The sequence below is a fragment of the Dermochelys coriacea genome, chromosome 4 (genome assembly GCF_009764565.3).
Source record: "Dermochelys coriacea isolate rDerCor1 chromosome 4, rDerCor1.pri.v4, whole genome shotgun sequence".
In the NCBI taxonomy this organism is placed as follows: domain Eukaryota; kingdom Metazoa; phylum Chordata; order Testudines; family Dermochelyidae; genus Dermochelys; species Dermochelys coriacea.
The window spans coordinates 65203871-65222500 of NC_050071.1; the positions used below are offsets into that span (position 1 = coordinate 65203871).

General features: G+C 43.5%; 1 protein-coding gene across 1 annotated transcript in view; it reads right to left on the reverse strand.

Moving 5' to 3' along the window:
* C4H4orf45 (chromosome 4 C4orf45 homolog) overlaps nucleotides 1-1516 on the reverse strand; it is a 76302-nt gene extending 74786 nt beyond the window's left edge. Inside the window, exon 1 of the mRNA XM_043513247.1 lies at nucleotides 1259-1516. Within this exon, the coding sequence (XP_043369182.1) occupies nucleotides 1259-1325 (67 nt within the window). The 5' untranslated portion in view covers nucleotides 1326-1516. The remainder of the gene's footprint in view (nucleotides 1-1258) is intronic.
* Nucleotides 1517-18630: the final 17114 nt, after the last annotated feature.

The following is an 18630-nucleotide window of genomic DNA, read 5'->3' on the forward strand; positions in this document are numbered from 1 at the left end:
CCGCTACAGTTTTGGGCCCTCTATTGGAATGTGTACATGTGCACCAAATAAAATAGGGACCCAGCCAGCTGCCCCTGTACAGATTGAGATGTGCTGAACTGTTAAATTAATACCTGTGAATGACACACAGATTTGGAATGAAGGCATATGTATTTTATTCATATTTTCTTAATGGGACTATACCCCAGTGGCAGAACTATACTACTGTATATAATATGCGGAGCACAGCCTAATGTGTTCAATATAACTCTCAATAATGTGTGCCATGTCTGAGATGCTTCCTACAATTCATAGCTTGTTTCCAGTTCTTTGGAGTCTAAGGATGAAAGTGAAAGTGATTTTACAATTATTAATTGGTTAGTAGGCTAGGAGTACACTGAAATTGAGCTATCAAATAATAAACTGTGTATAATTCAAATGTCAGATATATATTATTTCTGTGATTATAACGTTAGGGTTCCAGGAGGAATTTAACGAGACACTTTTCAAAACTAAATACACACAAATTTGTTCTCAGTCCCTCGGTTTAATTCCTGTGCTTTTTCGTTGTATACTGTGTTTCCTAGACATGTAAAATTCAAATGTGTTTCTAGTAAGTATGCAACTGCTATTGAACTGCAACGCTGAGAAATCCCTTTGCTATCAGCAGGAGGTTTTCATGCAGACCCTCAGCTGCAGCGCTCTGCTCAGACGCCGATATGGTCTCTTTGTTTAATACCTAGGCCCAGGGCACCCTTTTTCAATAAAGAATGAGCACGGCTGAGCAGAGCACAAAAGCTTCCAACTTGAGGCAGTGTCGATTTCACCTTCCTGCTTTGTGTGTGTTTCTCCCACACGCGCACATTAAATAAGTCCTGAGGGTTGAACCATGGAGACATTTACTCGATGGGAAAAGACAGTATCATAAAAAAAAGAAGGCCAAAAAGAGGGGTTTCAACCTAGCTATTAAGACCCCCCCCCTCCCCGATCAAATAAAGCTGCGGCACCGTGACAAAATATAACATACGGTGAATCGCAACGCTTTTCAGTTTTCGGGGTCCACATTGCGCCTGCTTATAATCAATAATACCGCAGAACATAAGCGTTAGGCGTGTGACCAATGCGATCCTACTAATTGCAGCGCGGTCGGACCGGCGCTGAGGCAGCAGCTTGCCAGGCTGTGCAGACGCCGCTGCCTCTCTGTCAGATACGGGCTCTGGCTCGCCGCTGCCCTGCGCTACTAGCTCCGGGCTGTCCGGGGCGGAGACGCGCTCATTACCTGTAAATATCATCCTCTTCCCCGTAGCGGCTGCTCCTAGGGAGGCTCTGGGGGTACCGGCGGGCATGACGCGGCCCCTGGTCTTTGCCCCGGCCGGCTGCCTGGGTACGCCTTGGCGGACTCAGCCCAGCGGCAGCGGTTGGCTCTCTGCGGGCCGCAGCCGGCGGGGGCCGGTTGCTGGGGTCGCTGCTGGCGGGCGGCAGCTGCATTGTGACATACTGGCCTTGCGCGAGCGGCCTCCCGTTCTGGCGCCTTCTCCGGGCGCGCGGCCCGGGACTCTGGAGCGGGGAGGGCACCGGCGCCCTTTCGCGGCGCGCGCGTGGGCGGGTTGGGGGTGGGGAGGTGTTTCCCTGGCTAACAACTTCTGCAAAGGGCAAGGGCTGTGTGGGCGCCCGGCTTCCCGGGTGAATGGTGTCCTGCTCCAGGGCATCGTTGGCCCTACAGCTCTGGACTGTAGTCTGTAGCAGCGAGCTGGATGGAGCTATGCAGGTCTCGCTATATCTTTATCTTCGCTAAGACTTTTTTGATTTTTGATTGCATTTAGTGCTCATGAAAGATAATAGCTGGAAAGCCCTGGAACCAGGGCCTGCAGTTGGCCTGTGATGACTTCCACATCCACCCACCTCTGAGCTGAGGAGACTTCAAACTACCCAACAACCTCCCTGACCTATTCTCTTCTGTTCTGGTTCTTATACCTAGGCATTGCACTTCAGTAATTTAGTGAAAGCAGGATTTATTTTATTTTACTTTTTGTCAGTGGATGTAATATTTTGGACACAGCATTAATAGACAATGCATTTTCTTCTAGTCAGCAGACACAATAGTCTCCTGTTCTATCATCAGTGTCTATTGCATTTGATTGCAACTCTAAAGGTATCTCTTCACAAAAAAGTTGACACAGGCTCCTACTCAGATGTTGCCCCTAACCCAGGAACACACCACAGAACATCATCTAACTCGAGTTTGGCCGTGTCTGAAATCTGGGCTGAGTAGAGATATCCCAGTAGAGTAAGTGGACAGGCTAGAACCCAGATCCCACTTTCACTTGGGCTGGTAAACTGTCCACTCTGCAGTGTTGATGAAGACTACTTAACTTGAGTGTTGATAGTCTCCAGTGCCTTCCCACAAGTCAGCATAGGCAGGGACACCTCCAGAAACTGAACAATTCTCACTTTAACTTAGCATGGCACCACTGAAGATTTGGCCAGGCAGAGAGAACGCCAGGCCAAATTTCAGTGAGTGGCATTGTGACCCAGCATGTCAGGTTGAAACACCATTTGATCTATGGGCCCAGGGCAAACTGCCCTTTCTCCCCCACCAGGAGCCCTGCCCCTGCCAATGGCACACACCAAGTCCATATGGCTGCAGGTGCCACTGAGCATAGGGAGAACCCATAGCTATTAAAAAACTCAACTGTCTCCAGTCTTACATATCTGCCTGTAACTTGTATTATCTGCCTAGCAGGGCACGGTGCTGCATTCTCAGGGTGATAAGCCTCAGGTAGAATGCCTGCTCCTGTGTCTCATGCCCTAAATTTGCTTCCTGGTTTTGAAATCAGAATTGTATTAATGCCAACAGCTTTAATAGGTCATCATCCTAAGCTGGATCCATACCGGGCCATCTGTTGGAAATGAGGCCATGGACAGAAGTCTAGAGCATGCCAAACTGCAAGTCATTTAATTTAGTGAATTCATGTGCTAAGAATACTTTCTTGGCTCCTTGCAGCACTGAGCTCAGGTCAGGTGCATACCCTCTTCCCCTGGGGTCTGGGCTTTCCCTTTCACTAACCTGTTGGCTCAAATCCAGGCTGGCAAGAAAAGGAGGCTTGGCTGAAATTAACCAACTCCAGCCATACTGGGCTGCAGTGTACAGAGCTGAGCTCGGCACTGCAGGGACCAAGAAAGTAGATTTAAAAACAAAAATCCGCTAGCCAGACCCCTTCCGAATCCCCCCACTTCCAGGGTTTAATTTCTGAAAACAGGTGGTCAACTAACCCCAGGCCTACCCCAGGGAAGGAGTAGAGGGGAGCTGAAATCAAGCTAGCTCCACCTTTGATCCTATATTAAGGGCTTCATCCCTGGAGGCACGGTGCCCCCTGCCCCACTGGGGCACATGGCCCCTGTCTCATCCCACCCCACCTTCCATTCGTGTGGCTCTCCTCACCAGCTAACCTGCCACCCCCACCATGCCCACTTCATTAGCCATCTTCCCCTGCATCACAGGGTGCGCTACCTACTACAGAAAAGTGAGAAAGAACACATTTGGGTAAAAACAAGCCCTGGCTAATGTGCTGCTCTCTCCAACGTGTGCCTGGCTTTAGCAAAGTATTTAATTAGCCTCCACAAACTTCTTTTCTTTGCCTGCAGATTATAGTGATCTCAACCCAAGAAGCCCTGGAATGTGATTCCTTCTGAGGACATGCTCAATTGAGACGTAATGACATTGACTTGATGTGCAAAAGAGTGAAGTAAGAAGAGCGTGGAATAGATTTTATTAACACTACTGAGCTGCTTGTGAATGATTTTGTGACTATAGATATTGGTGACTTCTTTCTCTGAGTGTCATTTGTAATTTGGCATTACAAAGTCACTAGATTTGTCACTGGTCACTTTGACACTTATTTTCTCACTAGGGAAACCAAAAAGTCACTAACTCTAGTGAGAAAGTAGCTAAATTGGCAACACTCTGGCCGGTCTCCAATGCAGTTCCACCTCCGGGCAGTCTCTGTTTCCCGCCACCTGTGGGGCCCTGTCTGTCTCCCCGGAGCCAAGAAACCTCGAACTCGTGCAGAAGCCTAGCCAGTTGCGGGGGGCGGGGGAGGGCCACATACAATTGTAGGCAGTCCCATCATACCATCCCCTCCATAAACTTATCAAACTCAGTCTTGAAGGTAGTTAGGTTTTTTGCCCCCACTGTTCCCTTTGGAAGGCTGTTCTAGAATGTCACTCTTCTGATGGTTAGAAACCTTCACCTAATTTCAAGACTAAACTTGTTGATGGACAGTTTATATCCATTTGTTCTTGTGTCCACATTGGTGCTTATTTTAAATAACTCCTCTCCCACCCTGGTATTTATCCCTCTGATGTATTTATAGAGAGCAATCCTATCTCCCCTCAGCCTTCTTTTGGTTAGGATAAACAAACCAAGCTCTTTGAGTCTCCTCTTATAATGTAGGTTTTCCATTTCTCGGATCATCTACAGATTTAGTAAAAATCCTTGCTATTGGATTTGCAATTTCGTGTGCTAGTTCCTCTAATATTCTAAGATGGAGACTATCCAGGCCTTCTGATTTAGTCCCAGTAAGCTGTTTGAGTTTGACTTTCACCTCAGATTTAGAAATTTCTACCTCCATATCCTCATTGCCATTAGCCACCCTGAGGGATAGCCACTATCCCTAACTCTTCACTAGCCTAATTAAAAACTTAAGCAAAGTATTTGTTTAGGTGTTGGGCCATGCCTAGATAATCTTTAATCTCCACCCCATCCTCAATGCTTAGTGGTCCCACTTCTTCTTTCCTTGTTTTCTTCTTATTTATATGGCCATAGAACCTTTTACTATTGTTTTTAATTCCTTTTGTGAGGTCCAACTCTGCTTAGCTTTTGGCAGTTCTCACTTTATCCCTATACTTTCTGACCTCCAAGTGGTAGCTTTCTTTGCTGATCCCTCACATCTTTCATTCCTTGTAGGCTTTCAGCTTTCTCTTAATCACCTGTCTGAGATGCTTGCTGATCCAGCTTGGTCTGCAATCTTTCCCTATGAATTTTTCCCCCTTGCTTGAGATGCAGGCTCTCAGTTGCCCCTGAGTCCCAGTATCTGCTGGTAAAGCTAGAGTAAAAATGACAATCACTTGTCAGTAGAGGGGCTATTTTTTAACTTTTCCCAAGGGCCAACCCAACCTAAGGGTACTTGGTAGAGTTTCACAGTACAGAGTGTGTTAGATAGGGAGTACTTACCTATATGTGGTTGCTGGATAGTTTTGACAATCTGGGTGAGAAACAGGAATGGGGGCATTGACACTGGGTCACTGACGGTTTTCTGTTCAATTAACCTTTCATTCACGACTCCAATTCCCTCCTCTGAGCACTCTAACTTTCTAGTCTCCTTTTCCCACTCTATTCCCTCAGCCTCTTGACTTGGCTATTTTCCCTCTCACCACATCCTCTGCGGCCTCATCTTGATGCCTTTCAGTAGAATTGTTTTGTTTTCTGGCATGCAATTTTGTGAAATGACCAAATCCTAGAGTTTTATGTTCAGACATTTGGTGCACCCTGGTTCTATTGTGTGCAACAGTTTAACTGGGAGACAGCACCCTGGGGCCTGGCACAGAAGGCAAGCTCATCCCTGAAGCCTTGTTTACACAGAAAAGTTATGCTGCTTTGAGTATAGTGGTATAATTAAGGTGGTATAATCTGTCCTTTGTGGATGTGGTTATACCAGTAAAAATGTACTTATACTGGTAAATCTTATTACCATATAGGAAGGGACCTTTATACCAGCATAACTATGTCCATCAATATAACCTTATCAGTAAAAGATCACACCGCAAACTGACATGTACAAAAACTGTGTGTAGACCATGCCTAATAAATCAGGGAACAGGGCATTGAAGGGACAGTGCGATTGCAGTAGAGACAGTAAAAATAAAATAAAATAAAAAATTAAAAAAAAAATCAGCTGAAAATAGGAACAAGTTTTTTGCTAAAAGTTTGGCAAAAATTAATCCAAGGTTTCAGCCAGGTCTGTTACAGATGCCAGAACTTCGGTGGGCCGGACACAGGGTGAATGTCCCCTTTAAGAGGAAGTGGGGCCAGTGCAGATGGGAAAGATTACAGTTCTTACTGCCCGGTTGGGCTTCAGAGAAGGTACCGAGCCTAATAAAAGGGAAAACAGCATCAGGGGAAGGTGGCTACCTGTTGACCTGTCTCAGATTAAAACCTTGTAGGAAGTGGAGGAGGACATATTGGCTGCAACACTATATGTTTGTTACGGCTTTGCAGCAATGTACAGCTGCAGCACAGCTTGAGTGAAATGAATCCATAGATGACTAGAGAGAGGAAGCAAGGAGACTAGTTCTGACATCGGATAGGTATCAGGCAACAGAAATTTTAGGCGATTCTGCACTGGGTCCTGTAATTCTTAGGAAGACTTGTGGGTCAGCTCCTAGTAGATCAGCAACAAAATATAGACTGCATCTGACAGTGAGATGAGTCTAGTTAAATAAAAAGATCATTGTCACACTAGTAGAAAAGCAGATCACTTGGGTGCCTTCTCAATGTGATCTGGCCTTACCTAGCTGACCCCCAAACTTTTGGCATCATTGCTGTAATTATGTAAGTTTGGTCACATTCTGGATTTCTTTAAGTAGCTCCAAACTAATCCCTCCCATATTTTTCCATAGAGAAGCAACCTTAATGCAAAGCAGACCTGGTCTGAGGTAGGAGAATTCTTTATTGCAGCCTGCAGTGCACATGGGCTAATATTCTCTTTACTGGGGGATATGAGGAGGAAGGTGTCAGGGGCCTATTAATTTTTTTTTCCTTCCCTTTGTCTTGCTTCATTCTTGTGTGTATCAGTGAGTACTTTGGCAGTTGGTGATATTTGTCTTATTTTTCTCACCCTTTGCAAAAGCCGTCTTCTGCTTAACATGCACATTCTTTCCTTCAGAGCTATTTCCCTCCTCAATAGGCTATTGCAATTGGCTAAATGCCAAACAGTAGGGTGAGCTGCATGAAAAAGCCTTGATCATAGACAGGCAGTCTTACAATTTCTTTCTTGTATTCAAGATGCAGATGGATGCCATTAGAACTATTTTAACTCAGAATTTGCACAGCTTGCCTGCAAGACTGAGACTAATACTAAATATTTATGTTGTGCTTTTCATCTTCAAAATGCTCTAAACATGAATCCTCACAACATCCCTGTGAAATAGGTATGAAATAAGTTTTATTATACTCTTTTTAAAGATGGGGAAACTGAGGAATGCACTAGGTTACTTGTCCAAGGACACATTACACAACAAGTTGTTATCAGAGTCAGAATTAGAACTCAGGAATTCTTAGTGCTCCAGTAATGTTCTACTGGTCTAAAAATGGTCATGTTTCACTTGGCAACACATTGCTCTCCAGGTGACAAGAGGTGATATGTGCCATCAGCAATGAAAATGTATCTTAAATAAGAGCTTACTAGACAAATTTGATCTACTTTTGAAAACCATATGGCCAAATTCTCTCTTACACTAAGATCCAGTGTAGCGAAGGAGATTGGGGCCAAAGGACTATCAGAGAGCCCTTGCTGTGATAGGTTTCAGAGTAGCAGCCGTGTTAGTCTGTATTCGCAAAAAGAAAAGGAGTACTTGTGGCACCTTAGAGACTAACAAATTTATTAGAGCATAAGCTTTCGTGAGCTACAGCTTGCTGTGATAGAGGGTCTGGATCTCTGTTCCTAATCCATAGTTCATAACAATGGAAAATTACTTTGGCATTGTCCTCACTCCACCCCAATCTGCCTATTTGAAAGAACAATACAGGGCCTTAAAAGTTTTGCTGCATTAACTATACTGATACAGTTAAAGTGGCACCCTAGTGTGGACATATTTATACTGGTATAAAAGTGCCTATACTGGAATAGCTTATTTTGGTTAGGCAAGGCCATGCCTATGGTAGAGGAAATAGTAGTATAATATACTGCTCCTAGTGCAGACTTAGCTATACTAGCAAAGCTGCAGTTTGTATTGGTATAACAGAACCACCCCCAATGAATAAAATAAGCTATACCTGCAGAACCGCAGCTTTGCCGGTATCGCTGCATCTGAACTGGGGACTTGTGCTAACTATGTGTCAGGAGTAAGGCCCTACAGCTGCACCTGCTCAGTACTTCTGATGTCCTACTGAGCCAGCTAGGCTGCCTGATGGATCTTCTGCCAGATTGGCTCAAGAAGCCAGCAGGCTGGTTCTTAAGCCCAGCAGCAGCAGTAGCTCCCTGGCTGTTCAATGCACATGCCCACAGACTCTCTGCCTCCCTGTGCTCATCTCTTGCCAATCCCTGCTCCTGCTTTGTTCCTCCATAGCTGCAGCCCAGATCCTGCCCTTCACTCAGTCTTGTTTCCAACCTCTCCCAGCCTTGCTTCTGCCTCAGAATCAGCCCTGCTCCTGCCTTCCCTGACTCCTGATAATCCAGTTCTGACCCTCGGCTCTGATTCTTGACTCTGACTCTGTCTTGACCCTTGGCTCTGGCATTCGGACTATGACCACTAGGACTGATTCCCACTCCTACCCCTAGGCCTGACCACCTATGACCCGGTCCCCTGACACTTTTTGGTTGGGGATCACATCCCTGACTGACAAAACTGTGCTAGCACAAGTCTGTCATGTAGACCTAGCTGTATTCTGGTTAGGGAATTTAAATAAGATATACTGGTATATGACACCTTTATATCAGAATAACTGTCTAAACTAGGATATTTACCAGTATAGTTATGTCAGCAAAAATCTACCCTTAACTGACATAGTTACACCAATAAAGCTTCTAAGGGCTAGTCTACACTTAAAATGCTACAGCAGTGCCGCTGTAGCACTTCAATTAAGATGCTACCTATGCCAACAGAAGGGCTTCTCTTATTGGTGTAGGTACTCCACCTCCCCGAGAGGCAGTAGCTAGGTCAACAAGATAATTCTCCTATTGACCTAGCACAGTCTACAATGTGGGGTTAGGTTGGTTTAACTGATTTGCTCACAAGTATAGATTTTTCACACCCCTGAGCAATGTAGATATACCAGCCTATTTTCCTTGTGTACACCAGGCCTAAGCATACACCAGCCTAGAAAATCTGACTGGGGAAAAGACTGAGCTGTGAGGTGTGGTTTCTAAGTCTTTCTAAGGCTATGTATTCGCCATACCCAATACAATGACAGAGCTTCGGTGCTGTATCTGTGCCGCTGTGGCGCTATAGGTACCGCCCTGTCCAATTCACGGTCCATTTTGGTCAATTTCACGGTCATAGGATTTTAAAAATTGTAATTTTCATGATTTCAGCTATTTAAATCTGAAATTTCATGGTGTTTTAATTATAGAGATCCTAACCCAAAAAGGAGTTGGAAGGGGGGGCTGTCACAAAGCTACTGTAATGCGGGAGTTGCGGTACTGCTGCCATTACTTCTGCACTGCTGCTGCTGCCTTCAGACTGGGCAGCTGGAGAGTGGTGGCTGCTGGCTGGGAGCCCATCTCTGAAGGCAGAGCCATCACCAGCAGCAGCACAGAAATAAGGATGGCATGGTATCATATGATATTGCCACCCTTACTTCTGTGCTGCTGCCTGCAGAGCTGGGCCCTCCATCAGCAGCTGCCACTCTCCAGTTGCCCAGCTCTGAAGGCAGGGTATGGTATTGCCACCGTTACTTCTGCACTGCTGGAGGTGTGGGGATGGGGATGACTTCAGAGCTGGGCACCTGGCCAATAACTGCTCCACTCTGGTCACCCAGCTCTGAAGGCAGCACAGAAGTAAGGGTGACCCCCCTAAAATAGTCTTGCAACCCCCCTGCAAATCTCTTTTGGGTCAGAACCCCCAATTTGAAAAACACTGGTCTTCCCCATGAAATCTGTATAGTATGGAGTAAAAGCATACAAAAGACCCAATTTCATGGGAGGAGACCAGATTTCACAGTCCATGATGCATTTTTCTTGGCCGTGAACTTGGTAGGGTCCTAGCTATAGTAGAGACACTTGCTGCATTGACAGAAGGGGTTTTTCCATCAAGGTAGTTAATCCACCCACCTCTATTAGAGGCAGTAGGTAGGTTGACAGAAGAATTTTTCCATTGACCTAGCCACGTCTACAAAGGGGGTTAGGTCGATTTAACTATGGTCCTCAGGGTGTGAAATTTTTCACAACACTGAGCGTGTTAGTTATATTGATCTAATTTTTAAGTGAAGACCAGGCCTAAGTGATGGCCCATTGAGGATTCAAAGATGCTAAATTATGATAGACACCAGCTGACAAGCTTATCATCATGAAAGGTGTTTGAATCCTCAATGGGCCATCTCTTAAGCCTGGTCTACTCTAGGAACTTACATCACTGGGTACACCCCCGAGAAATGTAGCTATACTGATCTAACCCCTGGTGTAGACAGTGCTACGTCAACTGGAGAATTCTTCCGTCAACCAGACTACTGCCTCTTGGAGTGGTGGATTACCTATGCTGACACGAGAACCTCTCCCCTCAGCATAGGTCGAGTCTACACTGAAGTGCTGCAGCAGTCCAGCTGCTCCACTGTAGCATTTTAAGTGTAGACACACCCTGAGAGAAAATAGGGAGTCCAAACTCTAGTGTGTGCATAGGTAACATGAGAAAACGGGTTTGGAAAGCAGAGGTAGTGACACTGGCTCTAGGGGCACTTAATAAGCTGGTTGAGTGAGAGAGGGAGTCACTCATCCAATGTTCCCTCTAATTTTTGACAGGCTGTGTGTGCAAAAAATTTCTTCTGTGCAAATTTTTGATAGGCAATGTGCACAAAAAAATTCTTCTGTGCAAATTGTGCTTCTGTGCAAATTTTTGTGTGTGCGGTGTTTCGCCATGTGCGCGGGGTTTAGGATCTGTGTGCACGCGCACACGCGCACAGCTTAGAGGGAACAGTGCACTCATCTCTCTCTGGACACAGCAGCAGGAGCTGACTCTGACAAGAGAATAGCAGAACAGGAACTTGCTTTTGAGACATAAAGATCATTCTGTTCTCTGTGTAACTAAGATGAGAATGTCTTATGTAGTTCATTTTATGAGGTATGTTAAGCAAAACATTTATTTTACTTCAATTTCCCCCGCTTTTATTCAATCTTGTTTTTGTTAGAATTACTGTTGTGTAGGTAGTTGCACACAGACATCCCACAAAACAAGAGAACTTAAACAATTTCTGGAACATACACTCTCCTCTGTCTTGGCCAAGGGGCCCATCTTGACATGCTCCATATTCTAGGTTGGGAGCGGCACAGGAGCCAGTTATAGTGGCTTCGCCCCAATTGAAGGTCCTCCACTCACCCACCAGTGGAATTCTCTGTTGGCCAGTCACCTCCAGATTTTACCTCCTTTGTGCTGGATGGGAGAGAGAATCTGCCCTCCAATGATCAAGTTGGAGAAAAGGGAAGTGTCAGGGTTTTTTTGTTTGTTTTTCTGTTTTTTCTTTTCATTATCCACAATTGCAGATGAAGTCATGGAAATGATAGGCAGGGAAGTTCATAAAAATCATTGAATGGGAAATTACAGCTGGAATAAATTATCACACTTCTATGGATTCCATGTCCACAGTGTTCAACATCAACTATCCTATTTTACTTTACAATAGCATAAGTAAGTGCATCTGGACCAATTAGGCAGTTTTTGTTGTTTTGTCCTTTAAAAAAAAAATGCAAAAGCCTAATGGAGCTGGAAAACATTTTTATTTTCTTGAAAGATTTAAGAATAAACGTCTCTGATTGGTGAGCACAAGATGCTCTAACATTCCTGGGTTCTAACCAGGGCCACAAAACTACCTAAGGACTGAATGACACAATTTCTTGTATGCTCACTGCAAAGCCAGGAGGTGTTTCAGCCAACTTCTGTTCTGTCCAGCAGTTGTGCTACTCTTTAAAATATGAGACATGATGATAAATCTTTGCAAGCACTTAGAAATGAGGTAAAAGTCAGGGAACTATTTGGACTGGTCTTTCTGAGGCACCATTGATGCTCCATATATTAATCTACTCAAAGAGTTTTCTCCAAATCATTCTCAGATGGGTCAAGTGTGTAACTTCCAAAAATGAGCTGGAATTCCACTCTGAAGCCCCACAGTTCCACCACCTTCTATGTGAATTCTGGGAAAGCACAGGAAGAAACTGTGCTCCCAATACTAGCTTTAGTGCAGGACCACCAATTTACACAAGCTGAGGATTCTGGTTTTCTATTGTTGGTTTTTAAAAATGCATCGAACACATGCTTGTAAGACCTCTTTTATAATTTAACATGTGATACATGTGGTGATGTATGTTTTTAATTAATTGCCTTTACCTTACCCATTATTTCTCACTGATTCTCACATCATTGAGGCCTTAGGAGAGGAAGGTGCAAGAGGAAGAGCACTAGTTTAGGACTTGGCAGACCTAGGCCCAAGTGTCTGCTCTGTTACAGGCTTTCTATGTGACCTTGGGCAAGTCACTTAGCCTCTTTGTGCCCCACCCTGTAAAATGGGGTGATTAGCACTTCCCTACCTCACAGGGATGTTGTAAGGATAAGATGGTGAAGTGCTTATATATTACAGTGATAAGGATCTTGTAAGTTCCTAAGATAGATAGATCCTGGACTTTCTAGATATGGGGAATGTTCTTCCATCTAAGTATTTTTTTAAATATGTATTAATGCTGATGATGGGTTAAAAATTAATTAAATATATAGAAGTTTCAAATACAACTTCAGAAAAGCCATGTAAATAGTAAAATATTAATGCAAGCTAATTCAGATGATTTAATTTTAGAATTTCCTTTTTTTTTTTTTGAAAGACACCTTTATATACTTTGTATACAAAGTATAAACAAATTCCCAGATTTACCGCCTAGAAATGGTGGTAAATTCAGGGAAAAGTAGTAATATCAGCTAACAGGCATTTATGTGCTAAAACAATTTGTATGCATATATGATAATAAACAGTCAACAAAGGCCTAAAGAAGCCTGTACTAACAGGTTACCTAAGTGTCAATATCTTGAAACCCCCTTCCCTCCACCCCCCACCCCCCTACCATAGGCAAGATCAACCATAGGTCTCTGCTTGCTAAGGAGCAAATGTGAAATATGTACCTTTATAACAGGAATTGGCAACCTTTGGCACACGGCCCGTCAGGGAAATCCGCTGGCAGGCCGGGCTGGTTTGTTTATCTGCAGCATCCACAGGTGCGGCCGATCACAACTCCCACTGGCTGCAGTTCGCCGTTCCAGGTCAATGGGGGCTGCGGGAAGCGGCATGGGCCAAAGGATGTGGGCCAAGGTAAACAAACGCTGCAGGTAAACAAACCGTCCCGGCCCGCCAGTGGATTTCCCTGCCAAAAGTTGTCGATCCCTGCTTTATAATATAGGAGAGGGACCCAGATGAAAGAATAAAGGATTAGATCCTCACACCAGCTCTGTCCCCTCAGAATCACATGAAAGGGCCAGAATGGCAAAAAGGTGTCTTGAAACCTTGGTATCTGGAGGAGGATTCCCCAGGTGCAGGAACTGTGGAACACAGCCATAAGGTCCTTTTTTGCTGCTCCTGCCCTTTTCTCTGGTCCATAAGGGCTGAAGCATGGGTGAAGCTCACTCCAGATCTCGTTTTCTCTTCCTCTCTATCTTCTGGCTGCATCCCATAGCATTGTAAAGGGTGGAGGCTAAATTCTAAACTATACCCATAAATGGAGTGAAGTTATGCAGCTAACTTTCAACCTTCCGGTCCTTTATTCTGGAAGCCTGTGCATTGCTAACAAGTCACAAACATATTTATCACATGAACAGGAGCAAGATAATTTTTTCATTCATTATGCATTCATTCCAAGGTGCACCTATTGAGTTCCGGGAGGTGGGTGTGCACAAGCTCACCCACATCTGAAGGCCCCTCCCCTAGCTCCTAAGGGGAGGAGCAACTAAACCCAGGGCCCAAATGATTTTTGGGGACAACTAATAAGAAAACGGGGACAGGAGTGAAATCATAGGGCCATAAGCAGGGAACTGGAAGGGGACACCAAGCAGAGAAGCCCAGACAGTGACCACTGCTCCTCAAAGGTAAATAGGGAGCTAGCAGACGCGGCCCAGAGGAACTCCAAGGTGCATATGAGCATATATTATTGTGAAGGGGTGTACCTGGTCTTTCAAGCCCGCTGCTGGAGCACTGTGGTCCTACCACACTCTGCCCCAGGAAAGGAGCCTCCAGGCCTGCTTAGAAACAGCCAGTCCGAGCTCAGCAGGCTCAGACAAAAGGAGCTTCAGGGGCTGAGCAGCTCAATTCCCAGTTGGAATCAGATAGGCAAGGAAGGGTGTTCTGCTCCGGATAAAGGGAGCTCAGTGGGCAGCATTAGCTAAACCTGAGAGCAAGAGGACCTGAGAGCTCTAGCACTAAGGTAACGGACAGAGGTAAAGAGGCCAGGTGGGAAGAGGGCCAGGGAATGTAGCAGCAACCAAGTAAAGGGAACAGCATGTGGCTACTGTTTATAGGGTCCCTGGGTTGAGACCTGAAGTGGTGGACAGGCTGCAGTGCTGCAATGGCCTAAGTTCTGGAAAGGGGACATGGCGAGTTTAAAAGCCCAAGAAAAAGGGCCCCCAGAGATAGGGCTGAAGGCCCTGGTGAGAGTAGACTGACAGTTCTGGCAGGACTCTTTACTAAGCCCTGAGAAGGGGACAGATTTCCTTCAGACACCTGAGCAGAGGGCTGGATTTAAAGAAACCCAAGAGAGGCTGAAGAGAGAAGGCACCCTCAGGAACGAGGGTCTGAGTCCAGCTTGAGCCAGGGACTGGACGACTTTTGTTTGTATTCGTTTTAGACTTGAATATCCTGGAAGAGGTTAGTTCATCCATTTCAGACTCTGTGACTTGGCTGGAGGGCTGAGCCAATGAAGCAAGGTCAACAACCTACAGGGGTGCAAGGACCAGGAATGATTGCAGTATCACACCCAGGCAACAGAAGGCACTCACGAGAGGTGAATGTCCCACATCACAACTATTTTGGACTCTTTACTGACTATTTAAAAGAGATTATCTTATTTAAGATCAAAGAGCAATAGAGGTACAATCCTATGCCTTTTGAAATGTTTGGAAAAACTCCCAATTATTCCAGTGGTGCTCAGACACCAGACAGAGAACCAGATCTTTGGTTAGTGTAAATGATGATATGCCCTGGGGTGTTAAGATATTCAAAAGTTTAGGAAGTGATGTTCTTCATTCCTTACATAGCTTGAGAATCTAGCTTTCTCAGTACTAATTGATTGTTGTCACAAAAACAACTGAGTAGATGTGACCCGTCCCACTCCACTCCTTCATCTAACTTGAAGGAGATGTTATGGAGCAGTTGAAGGCAATCCTTACCCCAAGAACTGAGTGTGTTGCCTCTGTAGCTTCGTCCCATCCCAGCCGGCCAAGTGCACAAAAAGCAGAGACTCATACATAATGGAACTCAGGTTTCCTTCCTGTTGGCACTGTAGTGTACTAACCACCATGCCAAACTGCTTGTGACTTGTTTTCAGAGATCAGCAAATATCAGCAGTTCTCTAACTGTAATCCAGGCTGGTGGTCTGTGCTGGCTGGCTGGTCAAATAGTATATCTTCCTTTTTTGTGGCACATCAAATCACATTTGATGTCAGGCAAAATACAGTGAATACTTTACTGATATCTTTCATGTAAGTAACTTTCATTGGGATCTTATGTGATCATGAACAGGAGTAGAAATGGTCCATATAATTGTAAATGGGAGGGGATTTGATCTACAAAGCAATCTATTAAGTTGTCAAGAGTGTAGAAAGAGTCTGAGAAGTTCTTCCCTTGTTGCACTGTTTTTGAGAGTTCTTCTTTAAAAATGTATTTCTTGTCACATATTACTTGCTTAGTTTTCTAGTAAACTGTAATCCTATTTAACTCTATCTATACAATTGCTGCTTACATTTCACTTTCTCTTCTCTAATTAAATATTGAATTTGCATGATGGGTTTGATGGCTCAGAGACTGCTGTCTGATTCCTGCCTTGTGCTAATTGTTGGGTTAGGAACCACCACTATGGGAGAAGCAAGTTTTTTAATCTTTGGAAACTATGTAGATTTTGAAAGCATTTGTCTGTGAAAAGAAGAAATAACCTGAGGGCAGGTTCCCAGCTTCTTTTAACAAAGCTCAAGATGATGGTACATGTTTTTGGGATAGCACAGAATCAATCAATTAGCACAAAAGGCTGCAGAGGAGATAATGCTTGTTGCAGCCTGCCACTACAGGCCGGCTCTTGTAAATGCTTGACTAATTAATGAATGAAGAGAATGGTGAAACTTGCACACAATATTGAGGGATAACTTCATTTAAATATTTTATTTATAAGAAGAACTTCAGACAGTCTTGAGAGCCACAACCATTTTCACTGACAATGAGAGCTTTATTAGGTAACCTCCTGTCTTAAAAACAAACCCAAGTATCCACAAATGTATAGTGTAAAATTATATTATGCCTTTATTAGCAGACCACCCGTGTTAGGCAATTTATTTTCAGTCATTACCCAAGAGATTTCACTGTATCAATATTTTCATATTGATCAAAGACTTGGTGCTCCATTTTACTTTTAAGGAACAGATGTATTATTGTTAATTTGTGTTTCAGTAGTGCCTGGTGGCCCCAAATGAGATAAGAGTCCTGTTGTGCTAGGTGTTGTACACGCGCACACAGTCAGAGACAGTCTTAACTTACACTGGACCTATCAGTGGATCATAGACACTTCAGAAAGCAAACAATCAACACACATTCGTGAAATTCCATACAGTTTACCTCTGTAATCTTTCTAATATTGCTTTTGCATTACAGATGCAGTGTCAAACTTTCCACATACACAAGTATAGGTGTAATACCATTAACTTGTCAGAAGTAATCTGGACAATTCCATGACAAGCTTAGATTGCCTTAATAGTTCACCTCAGCTTTGACCTACGTGGAATAAACTTTTCTGGGATGAAGTGGTGATTAGTTTTAATGCTGGCTGATCCCTGGAACTATTTAGATGCAGAGAGATATATGCTGCTTAGAAAAATCAATGGGGGGAAGTTGGTGAACCATAGTATCCAATGGTTTATAAATGATGTGGATGTTTACTTGTCTGGTTTGTTTGCAGCATTTACTGAATTTTGAATCTGATTCTCTCTCCATTGAGATTAATACCACATAGTACTTGTCATGCTATTATGTAGGTGTGAGTGTAATGTAAGTACATGCACATATACTGTATAGCACACAGGTTTCAGAGTAGCAGCCGTGTTAGTCTGTATTCTCAAAAAGAAAAGGAGTACTTGTGGCACCTTAGAGACTAACAAATTTATTAGAGCATAAGCTTTCGTGAGCTACAGCTCACTGAGCTGTAGCTCACGAAAGCTTATGCTCTAATAAATTTGTTAGTCTCTAAGGTGCCACAAGTACTCCTTTTCTTTTTGTATAGCACACAGAGACACACATTCATGCTCACAGCCCCACGCACCCATATGGTAGGAGCAGCTTTGAGCAATAACTACATGATGAAGAAGCATGAACTACATAAATATTCTATACACTGATTAGTAATTTTAAAGTAACAGGATGACTTATGAATGCTTTTAGAAAGTAATACTGCCAAATGCTTGTCTAATTACTGCTGGTAGTACTATAATGAAACAATTCATGGTGTAATATACTATTCTTCTAAAATCTGCAGTAGAGAACAATGATGGGGAGTCCTATAAAACACACAATTATGAGAGCAGACAGTTAAAACAAAAGTATGTATGCGGAATTATGGGATCGGTTACAAGAAATAGTTATATTACAAGCAATACAATAAACAATGGATTCTTTGTTTTTAAACCTGGCTTTGGAATAATCGATCGATAATTCTTTACAGAAAAAAGTTACCAGCTGTAAACTTAATTTACAGACTATGTCTTAGAGTAAAAATAAAGGTTATAAATCCATTAAAAATTTTAAACATAGTATGGACTGAAGTCAAATTTTTTTAACTCTCATAGCCTATGGAATCATCTTAATTGCATATAATAAGGTAGTGATTTAATTAAGGAGTTCTGGTTGAAGAGTCTGAAAATTAAGCTGTTGCTAGAATCCTCAAAATGGAAACAGTATTCTTATAATGGAGGGGCATTTATGGCAAAGGATGCCACACGAATTATTTACTTATAAATATTCCAATCCTCTTTGCAGGAGTGGAATTTTGATTCCCTGTCTCTTCCAGTTGGATTACAAACATGTTCTGCTTTGCATTAGGTAAGTTTATGAATCTTTTAGTGTTTTACTACAGCAGTATCAAACAAGAAAAAATATTACAATTGACTATAATTCCTAGTTCTTAAATGACAAAGCCAAGTTTAAAACAAACTTCACAAATTGTCTTACCTATATTATGAACACCACCTTCGATTATTAAAACTGAAACAAAATACAGAAATGTAATTTACTTTCTACCAAATGTCCTTATATTTGTTTGTTGGATTCTTTGCAGTTCTTTTAGCTTGGACAATGAAAATAGACTACTAGTCAGCTGATATGCTGCGATTGCTGCTTATCTCCCTGACCACTATACTCTCATTATTTCTGTTGTATTTGCCTGTCTGTCACCTTATACTCAGATATGGGGCAGGGACCATCTTTTTTTCTCT